Source organism: Staurois parvus, unplaced genomic scaffold (genome assembly GCF_062004578.1).
Source record: "Staurois parvus isolate SC_StPar_1 unplaced genomic scaffold, SC_StPar_1.0 ptg000719l, whole genome shotgun sequence".
Lineage (NCBI taxonomy): Eukaryota > Metazoa > Chordata > Amphibia > Anura > Ranidae > Staurois > Staurois parvus.
Window position 1 is genome coordinate 1,443,604 of NW_028318515.1, and position 25,836 is coordinate 1,469,439.

The 25,836-nt window shown below is 42.2% G+C and overlaps 1 protein-coding gene across 1 annotated transcript in view; it reads left to right on the top strand.

The window, feature by feature from the left end:
• DNAH10 (dynein axonemal heavy chain 10) overlaps positions 1-25,836 on the top strand; it is a 272,004-nt gene that overhangs the window by 20,805 nt on the left and 225,363 nt on the right. Inside the window, exons 6-9 of the mRNA XM_089653648.1 lie at positions 2,077-2,304; positions 8,212-8,320; positions 14,718-14,833; positions 19,179-19,404. Coding sequence (XP_089509774.1) covers positions 2,077-2,304; positions 8,212-8,320; positions 14,718-14,833; positions 19,179-19,404 — 679 coding nt within the window. The remainder of the gene's footprint in view (positions 1-2,076; positions 2,305-8,211; positions 8,321-14,717; positions 14,834-19,178; positions 19,405-25,836) is intronic.

Here is a 25,836-nt window from a genome sequence, read left to right on the forward strand (position 1 = left end):
AGAGAACTCTGTGCCCTGATCTACTAGAACATGAGCGAGCCGTATACATTCTAGCAGTTCATCCTGGGTATACTCCTTCAGAGTTTGATAAGCATACTCCCTGTCATCAAACACTAGCAGATATAAATATTCAACCTCATCAAGATCCATCCTTCCCATCAACAAGCCAAGATGGCTTCCCTGTGCAGCCACTTCTGGTCAGGATTGGCCTTGGTGTAATGTCAGGGCTCCCAGGTATGACCAGAGGTGTGTGACTGATGCAGGGAAACGCAGACTTCAGATATGTGATAAACAATACAATTTATTAACACTAACCATACAAACATAAACGCAGTGCAATACTAAACATAATACAGTGCAAACAAACCAAACCAAACCACCCACAGATAACAGTACATACAAGCAAGCGTCGTCAGGCAGGCCGGGTCAATATCAATTGGGCAGGTAGGTACAGGGGGAGCAAGCAGAGAATGGTCGGGGTCACAGGCCAGGTTCAGCAGGTAGCAAGCAGCGTAGTACAGAGGGTCAGGCAGAGGGATGGTCAGGGTCACAAGCCAGAGATCAAAACAGGTAACAAGCAGCGTAGTACAGAGGGTCAGGCAGAGGGACAGAAACAGGATGCAGGACAGATACAGGGCCCAGGACAAACACAACACCAAGGCAGAGTCTGTGGGTCTGGCCATCCCTTAAATACCCCAGCATCATCAGTTCCAGGTGTTAGCTGGCTGAAAGGTTGAATCTCTGATTGCTGGGAGCACCCGCTGGCCAGCCCTGGTACTGCAGATCAAAAGGCAGGTGAGTCCCACCATTGCTGGCCAGTCCATTCCTAACAGGTGGGAGCTTGCTAAAGTGCGGTTCAGCAGGTTTTTCAAGACTATAGGTAAAAAGAAACAGCTTGATAAGTATATTGCCTACCAGCAGCTGTGGAGGAGGCTTGACCAGCTTGTCTCCAATGGTGGAGATCCTGGGGCCATCTCGGAGGTGAAGCTTCTTCTCAAAAAGTACCAGTACGACCGGCTCGCTTCCCTGGTTCTGGAGAGGGATTATGGGAAGTACCATTCACCCGACCCTTACCAGAATTGCAGGGAAAGCGCAGCAGTTAAGACGGTAACTGGCCTGAGGGACGGTACGGGATCCGTGGCAAAATCCAGGTCAGGGATCTTGGAGGTCTCGAGGTCTTTTTATAAGGAGCTTTTGGGGAAGAAGCACCTCGACCGGGCAAGGATGTTGAGCTTTCTGGATACTACGCCAGGTCTGGAGGGGAACATTTCGCTTGCAAGTTTGACTGGTGAGATCACAGTAGAAGAGGTGGTCAAAGCCATAGATAGTCTGGCCATAAAAAAGACACCAGGACCAGATGGCTTGACGGCAGAGTTTTTTAAGACCTTTAAAAATAGCTTGGCACCTCATCTCGCGGAGGTTTTCAACTGCTGTCTGGAGGAGGGGTCACTCCCTCCCTCCATGAGACAATCTTCTGTGATCTTACTGTCAAAAGGTAAGGATCCTTTGATGATTGAGAATTGGCGCCCCATTAGCCTTCTCAATGTCGATAGGAAGATTCTGGCCAAGATATTGTTCTGGCGCCTGTCGTCAGTGGCAGACAAGTTACTCTCAGGTCAGCAGCACTGTTCGGCTCAGGGCAGGAGCACATTTACAGCGGTGTTAGCTGTCCGGGAGGTTCTGGAGCGGTGCAGAGCTGATGATTGTGGAAAGTATCTGCTAGCATTGGACCAGGCAAAGGCTTTCGATCGGGTTGATCATGAGTACCTCTGGCATCTTCTTGACAGGTATGGCTTGGAGGGGAGGTTTATTGGATGGCTTAAAACTTTGTATAAAGAGGCGGAAAGCTTCATGTTGGTGAATGGTTGGGTTGGACGTCCCTTTGAGGTTGGCTCTGGGGTGCGCCAGGGGTGTCCTCTGAGTCCCTTGCTCTATGTCTTTGCCATTGACCCCTTTGTGAGAAGGCTGGATGGTGGGGCATTGGGCGGGGCGCCGGTGGGCATTTCTGGGGGTTTGCCTTGGAGGGTCGTGGCCTATGCTGATGACGTTTCTGTCTTTATCTCTGGGTCCGAAGAGGCGCAGGAGGTGGTCTCGGTGATAGAGCAGTATTCCGAGGCATCTGGCTCCAAGGTCAACCAGGATAAGAGTGAAGCTTTCTGGATGGGTAGGGAAGGTGAGAGCTTTACACTTCCGGATGCCTTCCCGGAGCCTCAGAGAAAGATCAAAATTTTAGGCATTGAATTTGGCTCAGATGATTACAGCAAATCAAATTGGGAGGCCAAGCTGACCAATGCCGAGGTCAAAGTAAGATGCTGGAAAGGATGGCGGCTCTCCTTAAGGGAAAGGGTCGATTTGATCAAGACTTACCTGGTCCCCGTCTTTTTATATGTTAGTTTTGTTTGTCTCTTGCCAGAGTCTCTCTATACGAGGGTCTACAGTTTCTTCCAGATGTTATGGGGGAGCAGACTGAACCTTGTTGAACCTTGTTAAGAGGAATGTGACCTACCTATCCAGGCGGGAGGGTGGCCTAGGCATGGTCAACCCAATTGTTTTTTTCTCTTTGATGTTCTTGAAACATAACTTTGGTAACATGCTTGCAGAGAGACCGCCTGCATGGGTGGGCCTTTTTCGGGCCTGGTTTAGTCCTTTTCTGAGCTGTTGGGAGAGTGGTGGTCCAGTGAGAAGCCTGAGGGTCAGACATGGTAAGCTCTCGACTTATGCTGCCCTGTGCCTGAAATTACTTAGGCGGTGGTGTGTGACGGCAGGGGAGGTCAGGTCTCTCTCTAGGAAAGTCCTGGGTGAGAGGATTGTGGCCACTGCTTTTCATGTGCCACTGGCCTTGAAGGATTGCCCAGGCCATGTTATGAGGGAGGGTTTGCGCTTGATTAACTTGGAACGGATACCCTTGAAATTTAGGGACCAGGCCTGGCTCGCGTTTCACGGCAGACTCTATGTGAGGGGGAACTTGAAGTTCCGTTCTCTGGATGACCGTGGTTGTCCGAGGACAGAGTGTGGGGGTGAAGTGGAGAGTATGGACCACTTCTTGCTTCAGTGCCCCTTTAACGTAGAGGTGTATAAAGAGGTGGGAAGGGCTCTGGATATCCCCTTCTTGCACTGCATGTCTTATGCAGAGTGGGTGTATGGAGCATTAGAAAGCCATGCTGGTTATGATTTTGACACTCTTTTTCTAGTCTGTCTAGTGGTCCGCTACTTCACATGGAATGCACGGTGTCAGGTCTCCCTTCGGCAGAAAGTCCTTCCGGTCCAGGTGGTGGTGTGTGACATTCTTGGTGAGGTTGGGAAAATTTGGGGTCTTGAGAGAGACAGGTGGCGGCGAAGGGCTTGGATAAAGGGGTGGAGGAATATCAAGCCTGTAGCTGCCATCTGTTGATCGTGGGTGTTGGTATCTTTCCTGTTTTCTTTTCATCTCCTTTCATTTCCAACTTCTTTTGCAATTACCTTTTGAGACTTTCCCTCCTTATGGAGGGTGTCAATGATGGTTTTCTGCACAACTGTCAGGTCAGCAGTCTTTCCCATGATTGTGATTCCTACTGAACCAGACTGAGAGACCATTTTTACTTCAATTTTTTTAATGAAAAATTGGTATACAGTAGAATACAAAAATATAGTAGCAATTGCTACCTACATGGTGAAATGGAGTGCACAATCGTAGTCATAGAACAGTTAAGGATATGAAAGAAAAACATTATTAGACATTGGTGATATGTACAAAGAACACCATCTCCACCATGTAGGAAACTGCCCATTAATCAATTAACCCAGATAATGCAACAGAAATGCACCAAAAGTATACAAACAATTCAAGAGAAGAGAAAAAGGAATTAAGAAAGAAAGCAAAGCAAAACAAAATGACAAAAAAAAAAAAGGGGGGAGGAATACCAAAGGGGGAGAGGAGATAGGGAGAGTCAGCTGCAGTACTTTTAAGAGATAGAAATATAACTGATCCATGGTTGCCGCGTCACCTCAAATCTAGAGACATCATTATTGACAATGATTGTAAGTTTATTGTTTATCATTATCCAATTAAGTTTTTGTTTAACCCCATCTAGCGGGATCAGTGGTTGTCTCCAACTTCTAGCTATGGTAATACGTGCCGCCAGAGGTATAAAATGAATTTAGTCGATTTTTTGGGAACGTCAGCGGGTAGCAAATGAAATAACGCTGCTTCCGGAGATCTACAAATATTAATTCCTGTTACCGAATAGATATAATTAAACATTCAGATCCAGAACGTGTTCACTACCGGGCATTTCCACCAGATATGGAACATAGTTCCCTCTTGTCCACAGCGTTGGAAGCAACTAGGTGATACAGAAGGATACATTTTAGCAAGGCGCGTAGGAACCAGATACCAGCGAAGTAGCGTTTTATAGTTGGATTCGATAAGAACCGTATTGATCTAAATCTTTGATAAAGTATGTGCTGCCTGCCGCCAATTATCCAGGTCCAATGAGCGATTCAAATCCCCCTCCCATTGAGTCATATAAGATAATTTCGTGAGTGGATCAACAAGGGAAGCATAAAGAATGGACAAACGACCCCTCATCATTCCAGTTGCCCCACAGGAGACCTCTTAGGGGAGTGAGTGAGCAAGGTTCTGAAAGTAATTTGAGTTTGCTAGTGATAAAAGAGATAAGTTGGTAGTATTGAAACAATTCCCTGGGAGGCATCTGATACTTTATCAAAAAGCACTGAAGTGAACGAGGACGAAGCCCATCCAGGTAGTCTCCGATACATAGCAAGCCCCTATTCACCCACCATTGGAACACCGACGGCGATAAGCCAGGAATAAACTCGGGATTGCAAAATACCGGAGCCAGAGGGGTATAAGGGGAGAAGAATGGTTTGCGAGCTCGCCATCTATCCCAAACCGTCAGTGAATAGGACAACGTAGGACACAGAATAGGAGGACGCAAACGACTGGGAACCCACATGAGAGCACCAATAGCATAGGGACGACAAGATAAGGCCTCAATCCCGTCCCACTGGGGGACGTACCCCCTGGCCGTAGTGCAAGATAACTGTGCTATTTGAGCCACCTGAAAATAGGCCAAGAGATTAGGAAGTCCCAAACCGCCATGCTCCTTTAAGGAAAACAAGGTTGACCTGTTAACCCTAGGACGTTTTCCCCTCCAGATAAATCTGGAGACTGCTGCTTGTAATAATCTGAGAGACCATTTAAAGGCTCAGAAACCCTTTGCAGGTGTTATGGCTTAATTAGCTGATTAGAGTGGGACACTTTGAGCCTAGAATATTGCACCTTTTCACAATATTCTAATTTTCTGAGATTATGGATTTGGAGTTTTCATGAGCTGTAAGCCATAATCATCGCAATTATGACAAATCATGGCTTGAACTATCTTGCTTTGCATGTAATGAGTCTATCTCATATATTAGTTTCACCTTTTAAGTTGCATTACTGAAATAAATGAACTTTTGCACGATATTCTAATTTTTCGAGTTTCACCTGTAGCTGTGTAGCTGACGCTACATACCGTTTATACAGCGGTAGCATGTACTAATGAAGAAAATGGTTTGTTTTAACTGTTTAATGTTAAATCAAACCTGGATTTAGGCTTTAACAAAATCATTTTGGATGTTGTGACCCATTGGCGTGATTTCCTTTCTCTTCCTGTCCCTCCCCAGGGCAGATAGAGGAAATCTTTGCATTGAAGATGCTGTCTACTCACAGGATAGTTGCAATACAGTGCTGCCTGCCAGCTTGGTGAACAGGATATAAGACCCACTCAAGCCAGCTTCCACCATTCATAGACTAGGTTGTGCACTTAAAGCTGTTCTTCAGCCTTTTTGAAAAAAAAAAAGTAAAATCATCAGCAAATCCTGTAGCTGCTGACTTTAATAAGAGGCCCCTCACCCATCCAGGGGTCCAGTGCAATCTCACCTGAACCATTTCTTCACCAGTCTTCAGTCCTCAGCATTGACATGTCTACTGTTGGCAGCCAGCTGTGATTCCTTGCAGCTTCACAGCTGGCTGCCCACTGTGCATGCAAGAATTGCGCTGTGCTTAGTGAATAGTCCTGCTGCCTTGTGTACCAGAAGGTTGGGGAAGGGGGGGGGGGGGTCAGAACTTCTGATGGATTGCCACTGGTTTTGACAGGTGCCTGCTCCCCCGCCCTCAACAAAAAATAGTGCCAAAAACAGTAGAGGAGGGGGTGGGAGGGCATAGAGTGGAACTTCCCCTTCAGGGTGAAGTTCCACTTTAAAGCAGAACAAAACCCACCAATTTAAAGCTGGTCATGCATGGATTGAAATTTGAAAGCTACAGCTGTGGTTAAACATATTAGGTCAAAAGTTATTAGCTATGGTGATGTAGGCTTTTTTGCACAACACAACTTTATGTTCCACATCTGTTTAAGAATTTAAGGATAGGGAGAGGGAAAATAACAAGAAAGGGTTTCCTATTTTTCCTGCTTTAAGGCTATGTTTACACTTGCGGCTGGGGGTTGGTAAAAACAGGTAACATATTCAACTCAGTGAAGCCACGCCGCAACCATGTGTAATGTATGTGGTTGCGGCACAGTGGAGGAGGTTGGTAATGGTGAAAAGCAGTGAGAAGGCAATATAACATCTCCTCGCTGCCTGTCAAATACTCTTTGAAAAGTGATCCATTACGGACCCCTCTTCAGAGGGCACTGCTTGTTTAAACAAGCCATAAGAGAATTGAGTGAAGAATTATATGACTAATGCAGTCTAACATCAGAAAGAAAGAGAAAAAATAAATGGTGATCTCCTATTCCACCACCCAAAGAAAAAAAATAACAGAGCTATAGTTTTTGATAGTAATGATAATACATAATGGCCTTAAAAGCTTTTAACAAAAAGAGAAAATAAATGACTTTTTGCAGTCTGTATTTAGAAATGACAACAATACTCTGAATAACATAAGGCAAACTGATTAAATTTCAAGTGGACTTTTTTTTAAGACTATTCATGTTTTTTTAAATAACCGTCATGGAGGGCATTTTAAAATGAAGTACAGGTTAAAATGACTAGAATAATTTGATTTCACAAGTAGTTTTAACCATTGTATGGGGTATTACATCCAAAACCAAACACAATACATCATAAATCCCAAGAAGTGGAGAGGCTATTCCAGCGCTGCAATTAAGTTTTCTATTTACTCAGCGTAAAGGATGTAAAGTAGGTTGAGAAGCAATTTCCTATCTCCAGTCTAGTGAGTCAGTAACAGCAATGTAGACTAAAACAAAAGATACAAATTTTATAAACATACAGGCATTATCTATATTTAAAGAAGAATCCATAATGGATGTGTAAATTAAAGTGATACTAAACCCAGCAGGACCCTGCATTCACTATATCTGGTTTCCCACAGTACACACAACATGAAAATGTAATTATTTTAGTAAATATAAACTGCTAAATACTTTTTCTCATCAGCAGTTAGAGCAGTCTTGTGACTTCAGCAGATCACTGGTTAAAGCTTGTAGGAGGAGTTTTATTTCTGCTCTAGGAGGATGTGAAAGTCTTGACCCACTGTCTGGGCAGTGCTGATTGGCCCTGTGCTGATCACATGCACTGTCCCAAGAAGAAAAAATACCCTCTCTTGCAATAAAGGCCAAACTGAGCATGTGCATGTGACTACAGATTCAGTCTGTATCAGATGGTCATTTCAAAAAGAGGAGGGACAGAGAAGAAAGGATCAAACAGCCTTTTCACACAATGCAGAGGATTAACCCCTTAGGTTCCACAGTGAGTATAACAAGCATGCTTTACTGCATATACAGACTGATTTTACTGTTGTGGGTTTAGTAACACTTTTAGGATAATATGAATACCTATCACATTATCAAATTAGTCACCGTAGTGCATGCAATGGTGAAGCTAAGTCCAGAGTGGACAGCCATCCTCTCCATAACTTCAAAAACATTGGCAAACACCCCCTTCATTGATGTGCTAACTTTGGAAACATTAAACAGAAGAAATGACTTGAGAAATACAAACAGGATCCGCGCTATGGTAATAAAATAGTATCTACCTAAGATGCTGCTTAGTGAAATTATTCACTTGATTGATTGCCAAAGGGTACACCTCCACTTCTCAATGCTTCCATTTGTTAAGATGAGATAGCCCTATGCTGTTTTTTTTACATCATGCACTGCTGAATTGTGTTTTCATGTTAGCAACTCAAAATTCATTTTGTGATTTCAGAAAATAATCCTACAGAAGGTTTATCGCACAATTCTGTATGTTTCATTTAATTGCATTTCTGAGGAGTTTTCTAATTCCAGTGCACTGTTTTTTCTTCGAGATACCCAAGGTAAGGCACTATAAATATATATATGTACAATATATATACACTCGCACACACACACACTACTCGAATAGTCATTTGCTAGCATCATCTAGTGATGTTTATGTCAATACAAGAGATGGCGGGTGAAAGTTGAATGGACACAGTCAGAGCCATGCAAAGCAGTGTGCAGGAGCAGACAGGTGAGAGAACTGTATTGTTTACATACAGTTCTCTCCCTCCGTCGGTAATGCTTTGAGATCACAGGGCTCTGAGATCACAGGGTGCTGGTGAGTCATCACCAGCCAGGACTCGGTGATTGAGTGTGCATATATATATATATATATATATATATATATATATATATATATACACACACACACTACTCGAATAGTCATTTCCTAGCATCATCTAGTGATGTGTATGTCAATACAAGAGATGGTGGGTGAAAGTTGAATGGACACAGTCAGAGCCATGCAAAGCAGTGTGCAGGAGCTGACAGGGGAAAGAACTGTATTGTTTACATACAGTTCTCTCCCTCCGTCGGTAATGCCCTGAGATCACCGGGTGCCGGCGAGTAATCACCGGCCAGGACTCGGTGATTGAGAGCCGAGGCCACGAGTAGCGGCGCGGGTAGGGCTCATGCTCGCCCCCTGTATATATACGTGATTTTGCGCACCCCTGCCACCCTGTAGCAGTATATCTGCTATAGGGTGGCGGGAAAGCGGTTTACAATAAAACCCCACAACAGTGGCTTCTGAGAGTGTCGTCATCCTCAAGATTTGACGGGACTGACCCATATTTACAGTACCTTGAAAAAATATTCAAACCCCTTGAAATTTTCCACATTTTGTCATGTTACAACCAAAAATGTAAATTAATATTTTTTGGGATTTTATGTGATAGACCAACACAAAGTGGCACATGATCAACAATATAAAGTGAATGCTTAGAGGAAAGAAGCAGCTAGGACAACAATTGGCGACAAACCAAATGGTAAATAAGAAATAAAGTACATGAGAGATATAAATATCAGTAAAAAATATAAATACATACAGTTAGGTCCATATATATTTGGACAAAGTCACAATTTTAGTTTTTCAGGTATATACCAAAACATATTCAAGCCATAGTTATATAATGGTTATGGGCTGAAAGTGCACACTCTCAGGTTTAATTTCAGGGTATGTACATCCAAATTGGAGGAAGGGTTTAGGAATTACAACTCTTAAGAATAGCCATCCCCCCACTTTCAAGGGACCAAAAGTAATTGGACAGTTGAATCAAAAACTGTTTCGTGGCCAGGTGTGGGCTAATCCTTTGTTATGTCTTCATCAATTAAGCAGGTTAAAGGTCTGGAGTTAATTCTAAGTGTGGTATTTGCATTTGGAATCTGTTGATGTGAACCTACATCATGCGTTCAAAGGAGCTGTCCATGCAAATGAAACAGGCCATTGTAAGGCTTCAAAAACTAAACAAATCCATCAGAGAGATAGCAGCAACATTAAGAGTGTTTGGTACATTCTGAGGAAAGAACACACTGATGAGCTCAGGAACATAAAAAGGCATAGACATCCATGAAAGACAACAGTGGTGGACGATCGCAGGATCGTTTCTGTGGTAAAGAAAAATCCATTCACAACATCCAGACAAGTGAAGGACACTCTCCAGGAGGTGGGTGTATCATTGTCAAAGTCTACAATCAAGACAAGACTTCACAAGAGCAAACACAGAGGGTTCACCACAAGGTGCAAACCATTCATAAGCCTGAAGAATAGAAAAGCCAGATTAGACTTTGCCAAAAAAAATCTAAAAAAGCCAGGCCAGTTCTGTAAAAGCATTCTTTGGAGTATGAAACTAAGAATAATTTGTACCAGAAGAATGGGAAGAAAAAAGTGTGGAGAAGGCTTGGAACAGCTCATGATCCAAAGCACACAACATCATCTGTAAAACATGGGTGGAGGCAGTGTGATGGCATGGGCATGCATGGCTTCCAGTGGCACTGTGTCATTGGTGTTTATTGATGATGTGACAGAAGACAGAAGCAGCCAGATGAATTCTGCGGTGTTTAGAGATGTACTGTCAGCCCAGATTCAGCCAAATGCAGCAAAGTTGATTAGATAGCGCTTCACAGTACAGATGGACAATGATCCAAAACACACTGCAAAAGCAACCCAGGAGCTTTTGAAGGAAAAGAAGTGGAATATTCTGCAATGGCCGAGTCATTCACCTGATCTCAACCCAATAGAGCATGCATTTCACTTGCTGAAGGCAAAACTAAAGGCAGAATGACCCACAAACAAAGAACAACTGAAGACAGCTGCGGTTAGAGCCTGGCAAAACATCAGAAAAGAAGAAACCCAGTCATTGGTAAAGTCCATGGGTTCCAGACACTATGCAGTCATTGCCAGTAAAGGATTCTCAAAAAAATATTAAAAATGAACATTTTATTTATGATTATATTCATTTGTCTTATTACATTTGAGCCCCTGAAAATGGAAGGACTGTTGCAGTTCCTAATATTTGTACTTGATATTTATGTTCAACCCCTTGAATTAAAGCTAAAAGTCTGCACTTCATTTGGATTGTTTAGTTTTAATTTATTCTGGTGGCATACAGAGCCAAAAGTATGAAAATTGTGCCTGTGTCCAAATATATATGGACCTAACTGTATATCAAATGTCGTAGTGAAACCTACTAATCTTAGCTAATCAATTGCTATATCATCACCATATAGCGAATATATTGTGACAAAACGGAGTGCTCAGTGCGCAGACATGTCCAAAAACAAACTAGTAGCAGTTCATTTTTGCAGATGATCAAACAGTGAAATCTCCTTGCGTGAATCCACCACCACAATTCACTCACTAGAAAACCAAAAAAGTATTGCGTTCGATGTGTGCTACAAAACTCCACAGATCACCCGTCTTCCAGGCGTCGTCACAGACAGCCAATGGTTCTACGAGAAGCAGCTCATAAGATGGCCACCATTCCGGACCATGGACACGGCGGTGTGACGTCAGCACGTAAGGTCCCTCCCAAAGTGGCACATAATTGTGAACTGGAAGGAAAATGATAAATGGTTTTCAAATTTTTTTACAAATATCTGAAAAGTGTGGCATGCATTTGTAAAAGCGCCCTTTACTCTGATACCCCTAACTAAAATCTAGTGGAAACAATTGCCTTCAGAAGTCACCTAATTAGTAAATAGAGTCCACCTGTGTGTAATTTCATCTTAGTATAAATACAGCTGTTCTGTGAAGCCCTCAGAGCTGTGTTAGAGAACATTAGTGAACAAACAGCACCATGAAGGCCAAGGGACACACCAGACAGGCCAGGGATAAAGTTGTGGAGTTTAAAGCAGGGTTAGGTTATAAAAAAAATATCGCAAGCTTTGAACATCTCATGTAGCACTGTTCAATCCATCATCTGAAAATGGAAAGTGTATGCCATAACTGAAAACCTACCATGACATGGCCATCAACCTAAACTGACAGGCTGGGCAAGTATAGCATTAATCAGAGAAGCAGTCAAGAGGCCCTTAGTAACTCTGGAGGAGCTGCAGAAATCCAAAGCTCAGCTGGGAAAATCTGTCCAAAGGACAACTATTAGTCGTGCACTCCACAAATCTGACCTTTATGGAAGAGTGGCAAGAAAAAAGCCATTGTTGAAAGAAAGCCATAAGAAGTCCCATTTGCAGTTTGCAAAAAGCCATGTGGGGGACGCAGCAAACATGTGGAAGAAGGTGCTCTGGTCAGATGAGACCAAAATTTAATTTTTCAGCCAAAGTCAAAACGCTATGCGTGGCGGAAAACTAACACTGCACATCACCCAGAACACACCATCCCCACTATGAAACATGGCGGTGGCAGCATCATGTTGTGCGGATGCTTTTCTTCAGCAGGGACAGGGAAGCTGATCAGAGTTGATGGGAAGATGGATGGAGCCAAATACAGGGCAATCTTAGAAGAAAATCTGTTAGAGTCTGCAAAAGACTTGAGACTGGGGCGGAGGTTCACCTTCCAGCAGGACAACGACCCCAAACATACAGCCAGAGCTACAATGGAATGGTTTAGAACAAAGCATATTCATGTGTTAGAATGGCCCAAAGTCCAGACTAAATCCAATTGAGAATCTGTGGCAAGACTTGAAAATTGCTGTTCACAGACGCTCTCCCTCCAATCTGACAGAGCTGGGCAAAAATGTCACTCTAGATGTGCAAAGCTGGAAGAGACATACTCAAAAGGACTTGCAGCTGTATTGCAGTGAAAAGTGGTTCTACAAAGTGTTGACTGGGGGGACTGAATACAGATGCACACCACACTTTTCAGATATTTATTATTATTATTATTATTGTTATTATACAGGATTTATATAGTGCCAACTGTTTGCTCAGTGCTTTACACTATAAAGGGATACAATACAGCAAGGATACAGTTCAATACAAGAGGGTTAGGAGGGCCTTGCTCCTTGGAGCTTACAATCTGAGAGGGAGGGGCTGGTGGTACAAAAGGTAATAACTGTGGGGGATGAACTGATGGGAGGAATAGAAGATTCCGTTATTAGCTGAAGGCGAGATAGGCTTCTCTGAAAAGATAGGTTTTCAGAGATCGCCTAAAAATGGGCAAAGTATGCAGTAGTCGGATAGATTGGGGTAGAGAGTTCCAGAGGATGGAGGAGGCTCTGGAGAAGTCCTGGAGACGGGCATGGTAGGAGGAGGCAAGGGAGCTAGAGAGCAGGAGGTCATGGGAGGAGCAGAGAGGATGGTTTGGGTGATATTTGGAGACAAGACTGGTGATGTAATTTGGTGCAGAGTTATAAATGGCTTTGTATGTTATCGTTAATGTTTTGAATGTTATTCTTTGGGCAATGGGAAGCCAGTGAAGGGATTGGCAGAGAGGGATGGCAGATATGGAACGGTTAGTAAGGTGGATGAGTCTGGCAGCAGCATTCATGATAGACTGAAGAGGGGATAGCCTATAATTAGATAATGAAGAGGGCGTTGCAATAGTTAAGGTGAGAGATAACCAGGGAGAGTGAATTAAGTTGCTTAGTGGTTTCCGTGGTTAGGAACGGGCGTATCTTGGAGATGTTACGGAGGTGAAGTCTACACGATTTGGACAGTGATTGGATTTGGGGCTGAAAGGACAGATGGGAGTCTAGGATTACACCTAGTACCCTGGCATGAGGGGAGGGAATGATGATTGTGTTATTGATCTTGATGGAGAAGTCAGGGGAAGGGACATGGGCTGGAGGGAACAGTATGAGCTCAGTTTTGGAAAGATTGAGTTTGCTGATATGTCACTTAGTAGGTTAGTAATGCGAGAGGAGACTGAAAAAGTGAGGTGAGGAGTAGAAAGATAGATTTGTGGGTCATCAGCATAAATATGGTACTTAAAGCCATGGGAGTTTATCAAGTGTCCAAGGGAGGAGCTGTAGATGGAGAAGAGAAGGGAACCAAGGACAGAACCTTGAGGGACCCCTACAGAAAGAGGAAGTGGAGAGGAGGAGACAGAGTTTTAGGTAACGCTGAATGAGCGATGCGATAAGTAGGAGGAGGATCAGGAGAGAGCAGAGTCTCGGAGGCCAAGATAGTGGAGTTTTTTGAGAAGGGAGGGGATGGTCAACAATATCAAAAGCCGCAGAGAGGTCAAGTAGTAAGAATATGGAGTAGTGGCCATTGGTTTTAGCAGTTAGTAAATCATTAGTGACTTTTAGTATTTATTTGTTAAATATTTTGAAAACCATTTATAAATGATTTATAAATTAATTCTTCAACTTCACAATTATGTGCCACATTGTGTTGGTCTATCACATAAAATCCCAATCAAATAAATTACGTTTTTGGTTGTAACATGACAAAATGTGGACAATTTCAAGGGGTATGAATAATTTTTCAAGGCACTGTGTATACTGTATATACTGAATTCTATGGAACACGGGCAAATTGCACACAAGCTTTGTTGAAGAATTGTTTACTGAGCACACAGAGTTTAATATATATTGTGCTTTTCTAAGTTCTTGGTAGTATACTGTTTTTCACAGCTGTGCGAACTGTACACTAAATTTTTATTTAGAATGTATATGCTTGCCATATTGTATCTGCTTGTGTCCCCATGAAAGAGATTTCTTTGTCCTGGTGACAGTAGAACAGGAATAGAGGGGAAATCTTCCAAATGAGCCACTTGTTCTGGTGTCCTCTTTTTGAAGAGATTTCTGCTCACAGAATACAGGACAGGAAGTGAAGGAAAATCTCCTAAATGGCACATTGCAAATAGGAAGAAAACTGCAGGGGTTTTAACCAATCCTTAACTGTATTAAAAAAAAAGAAAAAGCATGGCATTAGTTATTTGTTATACTTTAAATGTAATTGTAGATGTGTGTTTAGGTTGATTTATTTTGTACAATGTTCTTTTATGTACAGAAACTATCCCAGAGCCCAATGATATGCAGGAAGCCAATGATGTCATGCCACAGTTTCTGGAGTATGGCATGTTAAATGGACATCCACTGCTGATGCTCAAACAAGTCATTTCACAGGTATAGTTTTTGGAAAGGAAGGTTATACTGATTCAGCCAATAGGTAAATGTAATGAATTAGCAATGCACCGAAATTAAAATTCTGGCGCCGAAAACAAAAATTCAGGATGAACTTGGTCAAAAACTGAAATTGAAATATACAGTTTTTAAATATTAATATATTTTTGATACACAATTTTTTGGGGAAAAAATACACTTTAATAGTTAAAAAAAACACACAATATATACCCCAATTTTTTTTTAAATATGAAAGATGAAGTTATTCTGACTAAATGTCATGCTTTAAAATTGTACGCGCTCATGGAATGGCGCCAAAGTACATTACTTAAAAATCTTCATGGGTGATGCCTTAAAATTTCTACAAGTTACCAGTTTAAAGTTACAGAGGAGGTCTAGTGCTAGAATTATTACTCTTGTTCTGATGTTCGCGGCGATACCTCACATGTGTGGTTTAAACACCGTTTACATATGTGGGTGTAGGCTAAGTATGTGTTCACCACTATGCACAAGCACGTGGGGATGGGGGCACTTTAAACAGTTTTTTTTTTAATTTATTTTATTACTTTTTTTTACACTGTCCATTTAAATGTTTTTTTTTTCACTTTTATGTCTATCACAAGAAAATGCAAACATTCCTTGTGATAGAAATAAGCATGACAGGTCCTCTTTATGGAGAGACATGGGGTCAATAAGACCCCCCATCTCTCCTCTACCATGTAAAGCATTAGATCAAAAATAGCATTGACCTAGTGCTTTAAAAAAACATTGGTCTTGTTTACAAGGCTCCGGAACCAGACGTGGTGTATTGACGTCGCTCTGGTCCTCCAAGGGCATAGAGATGAGTGGAGGCCATCTTTCCTTCATCTGATCTCTTATTTTTGACACCTGTATCGGAGCTTATTTTCATATCGGCCAAAGGCTGATAAGGTTGTACCGCAATTTTGGTGCATCTCTACTGAATACCCATAGAAAAGGAAACATCTGGAGTTTGGTTGCAGAGAAATTTGTTGTAAAATCTCTGTGTGCAATAACCAGCGCTGATATAAGTAATAAGAGCTTGGTATTGCTCATTAGAGAACCCATACATATCTCATTCCTCTGTCAGTCAACATAAGCAGTGCTCATACTAGGCAATACATTTGCAAATATTACACCATGTTGGGCAAGCTAAGAAGAGAATTGCAGAAACTCTTTTAAATGGTCAATAAGTCTCTAACTATTAAATGTGTAATAAAATTGTTATGAACCATGCTTACATAATTATTTGAAGCTTCAGATGTTATCACAACAAACTTTATTTTGCTTTGCATCAGCGCCTTAAAGCCTAACTCTAGGCGAATAGCTAAATACACAGATGAAATAAACACATGTAATAACAATTTTACCTGCTAAAGGATCTGTATGTCTGTCCATTCAGTCCTGAGATTTACACAGCCTTGCCACAGAATATATTCCCGCCTGGTTGCACACTGATGACCTATCACTCTGTTCTGTCCTCCTGTCAGTATGCTGCTTCCACTGTAGCACACCTGGTTAGCTCCTTGTGCTGCTTCTCCCTCTTTTCTGAGATCTGCCGTACAGTAATGTGAAAGAGGCTGGTAACAAGTCAAATGCAGGTACATACAATGCTTGCAATAAAAAATAAATTATAATGTGTATTAATATTTAAAATGTGCCTTTTACATCTGCCTGGATTTCAGCTTTATAGAAAATCCTTACAGCTCCTAATCATGTTAACATAGTAGCTTCATATCCAGGTGTTTCCCACAGATATTACTAATATGCAAATTGTTACCTTTTTGTAAAAAAGTGCTGAGGTGCCTCTGACATTTCGGGATGTAATTGACAGTGCAGTCATCCTCCATTGCACTCTTGCATAGCTGAAAGTGTCCAGCAATCTAAAACCATAGAAGAGTAGGTAAAGTATTGTGAATATACAAAAGTACAAAGTACATGAAAGGAGACTTAAAGTGTTTTTATACTTTTATGTTTAAAGCAGGGGCGGACTGACCATTTGGAAATTCGGGCACTGCCCGAGGGCCCGGGGTCAGTAGGGGGCCCCATGAGATACCCCTGGTACCTTTTGCATAGGCTTTTTTGAGTTTGGGCTAGGACACAGGGGCCCCATGATCCCCTATTGCCCGGGGTCCCCATGAGTTGTGAGCCTGCCCCTGGTTCAAAGTTGAGAAAACCTCACTGTAACTTTGGGTTTTCATTCACACATCATACCTAAGCAAATTATAAAAAAATATCAGTTGTATGTATGTCTTTATGTTTTCTTATGTTTATTTGAAAATTATTATAAAAAAAGAGAGCAAAGGCTTAAAGACATCATGATTTGGCAACAGGGATATACAGTAATGACTGGTTTAGGATTGAAAGGGTGCTGAGCAGGTGTGAGACTATTTGTCAGGTAAGTGTTAACTCAGGAAAGGGAGTCAGTGTAGCCAGACAGTAGAGTCATGTGCTATAGGAAGCAGTGAGTGTCGACAGACATGCCTTGTGAATGTGACCAGGTCCTGAGAGACAGGAGCTGTGATAAGATCAGGCATCTGATGAAAATTGAATGGTTCCCTCTGGTGTTGGGTGAGGTGGTGTTTGAACAGACAACAGAGGCTGTATAGCCCAACCTGGCAAGGAGGCTGAAAACCTTCTGTTGTGTTCTATGTAGTAGTGAGAACCCCTGTATGAGAAACCTCCTGCACAAGGTCAGTGGTGAGGCTGCATTGATGGGCACTGATGGGCACTGATAAGGCGGCACTGATGAGCTGCAATGATGAGGCACTGATGAGGTGGCACTGATGGGTACTGATAAGCAGCACTGCTAGGGCTGCACTGATGATCAGTGCCCTGATTATCAGTGTAAAAAAAGCCCTGTCAGGATTGCTGGTTATCAGCTTTCCTTTCCTCACACAGTGATAGTGCTAAATTTTAATCTGCAATCTGTTTACTTGTGATCAACTGTAATTGGATACAGCTGATTGCATGGTAAAGGGCTTCTGCGATTGGCCCTGTAACTCGATCTGTGATTGGCTGTGTTCAAAGGACACAGTGGTCACAGATTACACCCTTGCGCACCCCAGGGGCACATGCGAGGCGTGTTCTGGACTCTCTTAGAACAATAGAACCGTGCTGTAGTTGTCTTTTGACTATAGCGTGGTAATGAGGTGGTTAAGCTAGATTTATTTACAGTGAAACCAAAATCTATCCAAACAAGAAACACAGCAAACATAACGCTATAAGGGAGCAATAAACCGATATACAAAATACCTAACTATAATGTAATATATACAATATATACAAACTGAGGAACACAGGTTACAGGGAATACCGAAGATGCAAGGAAGGGGGGAACCAGGACTGTGATCAGGAACAATCGGTGCCTGCTGTGTCCGCCGGACAAAGCGGAACACAGATTTGTGTATGGGACCTCTGTGTGAGGTCCCAATTCATGTGATCACTGATTGGCCAATCAGTGACCACATGAATAGTAGTAAACAAGATGTCACTTCCTGACATCATTGCTTACTACTTGTGAAATCTGTGAATAATCACAGAGGTCACATGGTCACATGGTACAAGGCTATGCACAACAACCTTGTACTAATCACAGCTCTCACAGTATTTCTCAGTGGCTGCAGGAATGCAGCCAGAGAGAAGGAGAAATGATTGCTTTTACAGACTTTATGGGTGTAAAAGCAATCAGTGTAAAAAAAGAAATCCTCATCACCCCCCACAAGTAGTACAGTGTCACTATGGTGACACTGTACTGCTAGGGTGACAGTATGTTAAAAACAAACAAAAAAAACATAAATAATAATATAAAAAAAATTAAAATGTAAACACATTTTTTGAAAAATTATAGTTTTGGGTTATAAACTAATTTCTTTTTTTGTTTTTTTGTTTTTTTTACTAAAACGATAGATGAATACATTTTGTCCAAGATTTATGAAGAAAGATTATTTATTTGCAAAATTTTATTTTCTAAATTTTTTTTTCACAATTTTTGGACTTTTTCATTTATATAGCAAAAAAAAAAAATCCCAGTGGTGAATAAATACCACTAAAATAAAGTTTTGTCTAAACAAAAATGCTAAAAAATTCATTTCAAATGGGTACAGTACACTGCACAATTGTCATTCAAAGTGTGATAGCACTGAAAGCTGAAAATTGGCCTCGACTGGAAGGGGATGAAAGTGTCTGAACTTGAAGTGGTTAAAGAAAGGTGTAGTATAGCATTTTATGTTATAGGGAACACCTGATGGTTCACTTGCATTGTTTCCAATATCTCATTTGTAAAAACATGCTATCTGTATTAGTAGGTAACAATTTATTCTGTTTTTAGGTCTATATGCCTCTGTTGGCCTATAATCAGCATAAAAATAAAGACAACATCCTTCAAGGTGATCACGGACGACCAGAGCCTTCACAAGATTCTAACGACAAGGATTCCACACAGGTTGGAAAACCCAATGGAGAGTCCATAAGTGTTCAGCTAATTCGGGATGAATTTTTAATAAATATACAAAAATTCCATAATCACATTCAGCAAACAATACAACAGCTGGAGGGTGAGTGTTTACTTATATTTTCCATACAGTTAGGATCCAAACTATCATGGATGTTCACAAAATTAAAGTAGTAAATTAGTTATTCTAAATAAAAACCATTAAGATAATTTACAGTCATCATTCGTTTCTTGTAAGGGATACACTTTGCTTGGTTGCAGGGTGCAGTAAATACAAAAACTACATGGTTTAAGGTCTTATCAGTTTAGAAAAGTCTAATTTCTGAGTGGTTTCTTTTGACTTTTTGCATTTTGTAATGTAATATCCTCTTTGCCTTATAAAATAAGCATCGATCTAACTTCTTTTGTCATTTAATTTTAAAGATTGTGTAAGAGGTAAAAGTTTAAAGATTTAGCTAAAAAAAAATGTCATTGCTGAAATACACAGAAAGGCTTCCATGTTATTGCTAAATCCAGTACAGCTTCTCAACTAAATAGTTCATGTAAATAGTTTCTCCCATTCAGTCCTAAATGCCCTTTTTCCCAGCGGCTGGCAAAGAAATATGGTTTACCCCAGTCTGCATCCAGATGTTCCAAACAGACCTGAACTATAAGCTCTTAGGCAGACTGGGTATAAAAAATGACACTTTTACAGGTGTTTGGTTGATTTTTTTTTTCTTTCAACCTGTAAAAGTGCTAATTAGTTATCCCATGGGGTTGATTTACTAAAACTGGAAAATGCAAAATCTGGTGCAGCTGTGCATGGTAGCCAATCAGCTTCTAACTTCAGCTTGTTCAATTAACCAGTTCCCAACTGTGCTATAGCTGAAGGACAGCTACAGCGTGGTTGTCTAGTTCTGGGACGACGTCCATGGATGTCATTCCAGAACACGCCCCCCCTGCGTGCCCCCAGTGGCACGCACCCGGAGCCGCCGGTGCTTGCTGTGTCATGCAGACACAGCTGATCACGTGATACGGTAAATGGCCAATCACACAGCTGATCACCAGGTAAATACAGTTGCCGGTTATCGGCTGCACTTTCCTCATGCTGGCACAGCATGAGGAAAGTACTGCTGAGAACCGGAAATTGTCAGTGAAGAGATCGGCACTTATCATCAGGGCACTGATGATCAGTGCCCTGATGATCAGTGCCCAGCAGTGCCGCCCACCTGTATCCATCAGTGCTGCCCACCTGTGCCCTGCAGTGCCACCCACCTGTGCCGCCCTCCTGTGCCCATCAGTACCACCCACTTTGCCCTGCAGTGCCACCCACCTGTGCCCATCAGTGCCACTCATCAGTTCTGCCCAGCAGTGCCCAGCAATGCTGCCCATCAGTGCCACCTCTCAGTGCAGCATCAGCAGTGCCACCTATCAGTGCCCATCAGTGCTGCCTATCCGTGCCACATCATCAGTGCCCATCAGTACTGCCTATCAGTGCTTTCTATCAGTGCAGCCTCATCAACGCACATCAGTGATGGAGAAAAATTACCTGTTTGCAAAATTTTATAATAGAAACAAAAAAAAACTTTATTTTTTTCAAATTTTTTGCTCTTTTTCTGTTTATAGCACAAAAAGTAAAACACCCAGCGGCAATTAAATACCACCAAAAGAAAGCTCTACTTGTGTAAAACAAAAGATACAAATTTCATATGGCTACAATGTTGCATGACCGCGCAATTGTCATTCAAAATGCAACAGCGTTGAAAGCTGAACATTGGCCTGGGCAGGAAGGGGGTAGAAGTGCTCAGTAGGCAAGTGGTTAAAGACCAAGTTCACCTTCTTTTTAATAAAATCCAGTTCCCCTATGCACCAATATACCATTAATGTACCTCAGTTGCAAAAATGTTCAAGCTCTCTTTGATCTGGAGAGCAAGGCCTTTTCTTAGCCCTTGGTAAATTTCTTAGCTTTTTAAATTTCTGGAATGTAGACAGAGGACAGAGGAGCCAGTAGGACCCTGGAAGCAGATTAACAGCTGATCTCATTAGCACACACATCCTGCACTGACCTCATTAGTACAGACTCTTCACCCATCAACTATTTTCACAGCATCTCCGGGATCTCTCCCCATGTGCATTTGCCTGGCTACCCCAGCATCCCTTTTAGATGGGCTAAGGCCGCATGCAGCCCACGAGACACCCCTGATGTAATGCAAGGGCCTGCTTGATTGGATATAGAATGACTGCATATATGCTGTGTCCTCCTATTATATAGTTTTGGTAAATCTAAAGGAGATTGTGCAGAGATTGTACAATCAGATTATATAGTGTATGGCCACATTTATACACCTAAAATTAACTATTTGCGCTTTCAGTGTCATTATTTGTTAACGGCACATCAAGCACAAGTACACATTTTGCTACATGAAAAAGCGGGTGACAAATGCAGCAAAACGCTCAGTAAGAAATGCGCAACATGCATCACGCCAAAATGTTCCATGAGCTACTTTGCCATATAGTCCATCGAAATTAAATGCCCTTTGTGTGGCACTAGAAAAATGAGCTAGAATCGTGCACTTCCTCTACTTTTGGTGTGAGTGGGGCCTGAAACTGGTGCGTTTACACAGAACAAACAGGCTCCATTCACATCTGTGTGTTTCCAAATGCATGGCAACCTGCACAGAAAATGCATGCTTTGCCATGCGTTTCAGAAACACGCTGCAAATGTGCATTGTGTTTGTGTTCTCATTACATGTTAAAGGCACCCTAAGTGTGGCAAGCAAACCAAAAAATTCAGTAACACGCTTTGCTCAGCTCCAAAAAGGTTCTAGAGCTTTTCTGGAGGGATTGTTGCGTGTAGGGCAGACTGTTCAAGTGAATGGTCTGCCCTATACTTGACGAGTGAAAACGTTCCAAAACAAACGCATGCGGGAATGTGAGTCTTCGCTACATGAAGAGAGTGTCTCCAGCCACTCCCTCCTATGTACTTGTATAAAGATGGCCATATACTATGCAATCTAATTGTACAATCCACTTGAACAGTCTGCCCTACACGCAACAATCACTCCAGAAAAGTTTCAGAACTTTTTTTTGGAGCTGAGCCTGGTGCATTACTGAAGTTTTTGGTGTGTTTTCCGCATCAACTCCGTAATCTTGCAGAATTGAGAGTAGTTATGCTTAAAGGAGCAGAAAGGTACCCAACCACAGTACTACCTGCCTGAAGTTTGCATGTTATCCCCATGCCTGCTGGGTTTCCTCTGGGTACTCCTGTTTCCTCCAAAGATATCCTGGTAGGTTAATTGGCTTCTGTGTAATTTGGCCCTAGTATGTGTATGTATGTGAGTTAGGGAACTTAGATTGTAAACTTCTTGACAGCGGTACTGTTGTGAATGTGCAATATATATGTAAAACGATGCGTGAATTGACTGCGGTAAATAATAAATAAATAAATAAATAGACATTATGGTAAAATGTTTTTTCTCTGTACAGTCGCTGATTCAAAAGTTTAGCTGTAGGACTAGACATATTAGAGCAGGAAGCCTGATGGCAGTGATTTCTCAAGGTGTACCTGCAAGGCAGTGAGCTGCCAAGACTGCTTGTAATTGGGAAGTGCTGGGAATCTTTTTTTTTTTTTTTTTTTTTTTTGTATATCATTACAGTTTAAGATTTTCATATATAGTTTGTAGCATTGATGGCTTTATTATACAGGATTTATATAGCACCAACAGTTTGCGCAGCACTTTCCAATATAAAGGGAGACAGTACAGTTACAATACAGAAAATACAAGAGGGTTAAGAGGGCCCTGCTCATAAGAGTTTACATTCTAATAGGGTGGGGCAAGTGGTAAAAAAGATTGTTTTACTTCCTTTTGAGAAAATAATAATTTCTCACATTAGTCAGGAGCTGAAGTTACTCAGGTTTGCTGCAATATCAATATCGAACATAAACTAGACCTGTTGTTAATGTAGACCTCTTGTGGACACTGGACCCCCTAGTGTCGGAGGAGCTTTTCCTCTCTGACCAGAAAATACTATCTTTACTACACATTCATGCTGGTATCCACACTTGCCTAAGACATATGGTTGTTAAAGCGGACCTGTCTCTGTCCATCTGATTGGACGGCTATGTGAATGCTTGGTCATATTTGAGTGTGCATCATCGAGTGCATTTGATTGTTAGTATATGGAAAGGTGTACTCAGTTGCATTGTTGCGTCTTTTTTTCCCCCCGTTCCCAATGTTTAATTTTGTCTTTTATGTAAAGTTCTCTACCTGTCATGCTGGCCTACCAGATCTTGGTTATTGCTGTTTTAGGGAGCCCACCTTTTTAGGGAACCAAACTGACAGGGACTCTATACCTGTTTGTGCCTTTCCACCTCCCGCTCTAGGGTCACTCTGCCCTGGTGGCAGTAGCTTTCCTTTAAGGAACCTCTCTCTGTAGACAGCTCTCTTTTCTTTCACCTTTTTTTCCTCCCTACTTCTTCTCCCCCCCCCCTCATTTTTTTTTCCATAACACGGGGTGTGGGCGGGCCTAGCTACTCTCCTTTTCCCATAATGGGCCTTTAAATTCCTTTCTTGGAATGTCAAGGGGTTGAATTCCCCTGAGAAGCATACCAGCAGTTTTACTGAACTCTGGAGACATAGAGTACATGTAGCCTTCCTCCAAGAGACCCACTTTCAAGTTGACAAATTCGCCAATAAACATTTCCCATCGGCTTACCATTGCTCGTCCTCAACCTCTAAATCTAAAGGACGAGTATCCTTATAACTAAAACCCTTTCCTGGCAGTGCCTTGATGAACGATGGGATCCATATTGGAATCCTTTCTTGAGGGCACCCTTGTTTTAGGGGGGGGAGTTCGATTTCACTTTAGACCCAAATAAGGATTCCTCGATGGGCTCATCTTTGATGCCCCGGAAAGAACGACTCCTCCTTCGGGACCTTTTGCATGCCAATTGGTCAATATTTGGAGGATTCTGCACCTTCAGGAGCGCAATTACACATTTTATTCTTCTGTACATGGTTCTTATTCCAGGATTGACTTTTTCCTGATGCAACACCAGACGATTCCCATGATCACTAAGAAAGATATCAGCCAGATTGCACTTTCTGATCACGCTCCAGTTTTCTTAGAATTAGTTCCGTCCGCCATGGCCCATCGGTCGCCCACATGACAACTTAACTACCATCTTCTTAAGGACCCCGAAATTGCTAAGGAGGTCCAAAGGGAACTTAACTCTTAGTTTGCTTCTAATTCAAAGTCGGTTTTCAACCCTCTTTCTGTGTGGGCTGCCCACAAGTGCTACATCAGGGGCATTCTCATAAAACTTGGCCATGCCCTGGCAAAGCTTCATGCCCTGGAATGGCAACACAAGGACAACCCAGATGGTGCCTCTGAGGCTGAATTGGTCCAGATAAGGGAAGAAATCAGGGAACATTCTTTTCATCATGCAAAATGGGTCTTGCTCAATACCAGTAGCACGTTCTATGAATACGGCAATAAATGTGGCCGCTTATTGGCTAATTCGTTACGGGACAAACGCACCCAGTCTTATGTCCTAGCCCTGCTAGATTTAGCTGGTACCAAATTCCACACTTCTTCAGATTTGATGAAAGTTTTTGGTGACTTTTATCTCAAACTCTACAACATAGATCCGGACTCATCTACCACCTCAACTTGTCCTTCCCTTGATTCCATTAGGTAATACTTACAGGATGCTAATCTCCCAGCACTTACCCTAGAAGAACAGGAGACACTTTCTCAACCTGTTATGGCGGAATAATTTTTCGCAGCCATTGCTTCTATTCAAGCAGGGAAGGCCCCTGGGCCCGACAGATTTTCTCTGTCTTATTATAAAACATACCAGGACTACTTGGCACCTAATTTTTTTGTCCTCCTTCAATGCTATACTAGAGGGACATGTCATCCCCCTGGACATGTTACAAGCTTCCATCTCTGCAATACCGAAACCTGATAAAGACCCACTATTGGGCTCCAGTTATAGACCTATTTCTCTTCTGAACTGTGACATTAAACTCTTTACAAAAATCCTAGCTATGCGCTTGAACGCTCTATTGCCACGCCTCATTGCACCCGATCAAGTGAGTTTTATACAGACGAGAGAATCAAGGGACAACATTATTCACACTTTTAATGTTATTAAGAAGGCTAAGAGATCCCGTGTCCCTATACTGCTCTTGTCAACAGATGCTGAAAAGGCGTTTGACCGAGTGGACCGGAGACACTCCATTATGTCGGAATGCCTACACCCATTCTACACTAGGTCTCAGCCTTATACACCAACCCTACAGCTACTGTCTGAGTGAATGGCCTGGACTCTGACCCCTTCCCAATCTCGAATGGCACCAGACGGGGCTGCCCCCTGTCACCCCTGCTATTTGTTCTCACTCTAGAGCCTCCTTCGTCACATCAACTCCAACCCAAACATTAATGTAGTACAGGCGGGTGCATTTCAACCCAAAGTTGAACGCCTATAGCTCTGGACCATTGGAGAGCCCTTCAGCTTTCACACTTTTTAGGCTCCATGCCTAAGCCAACA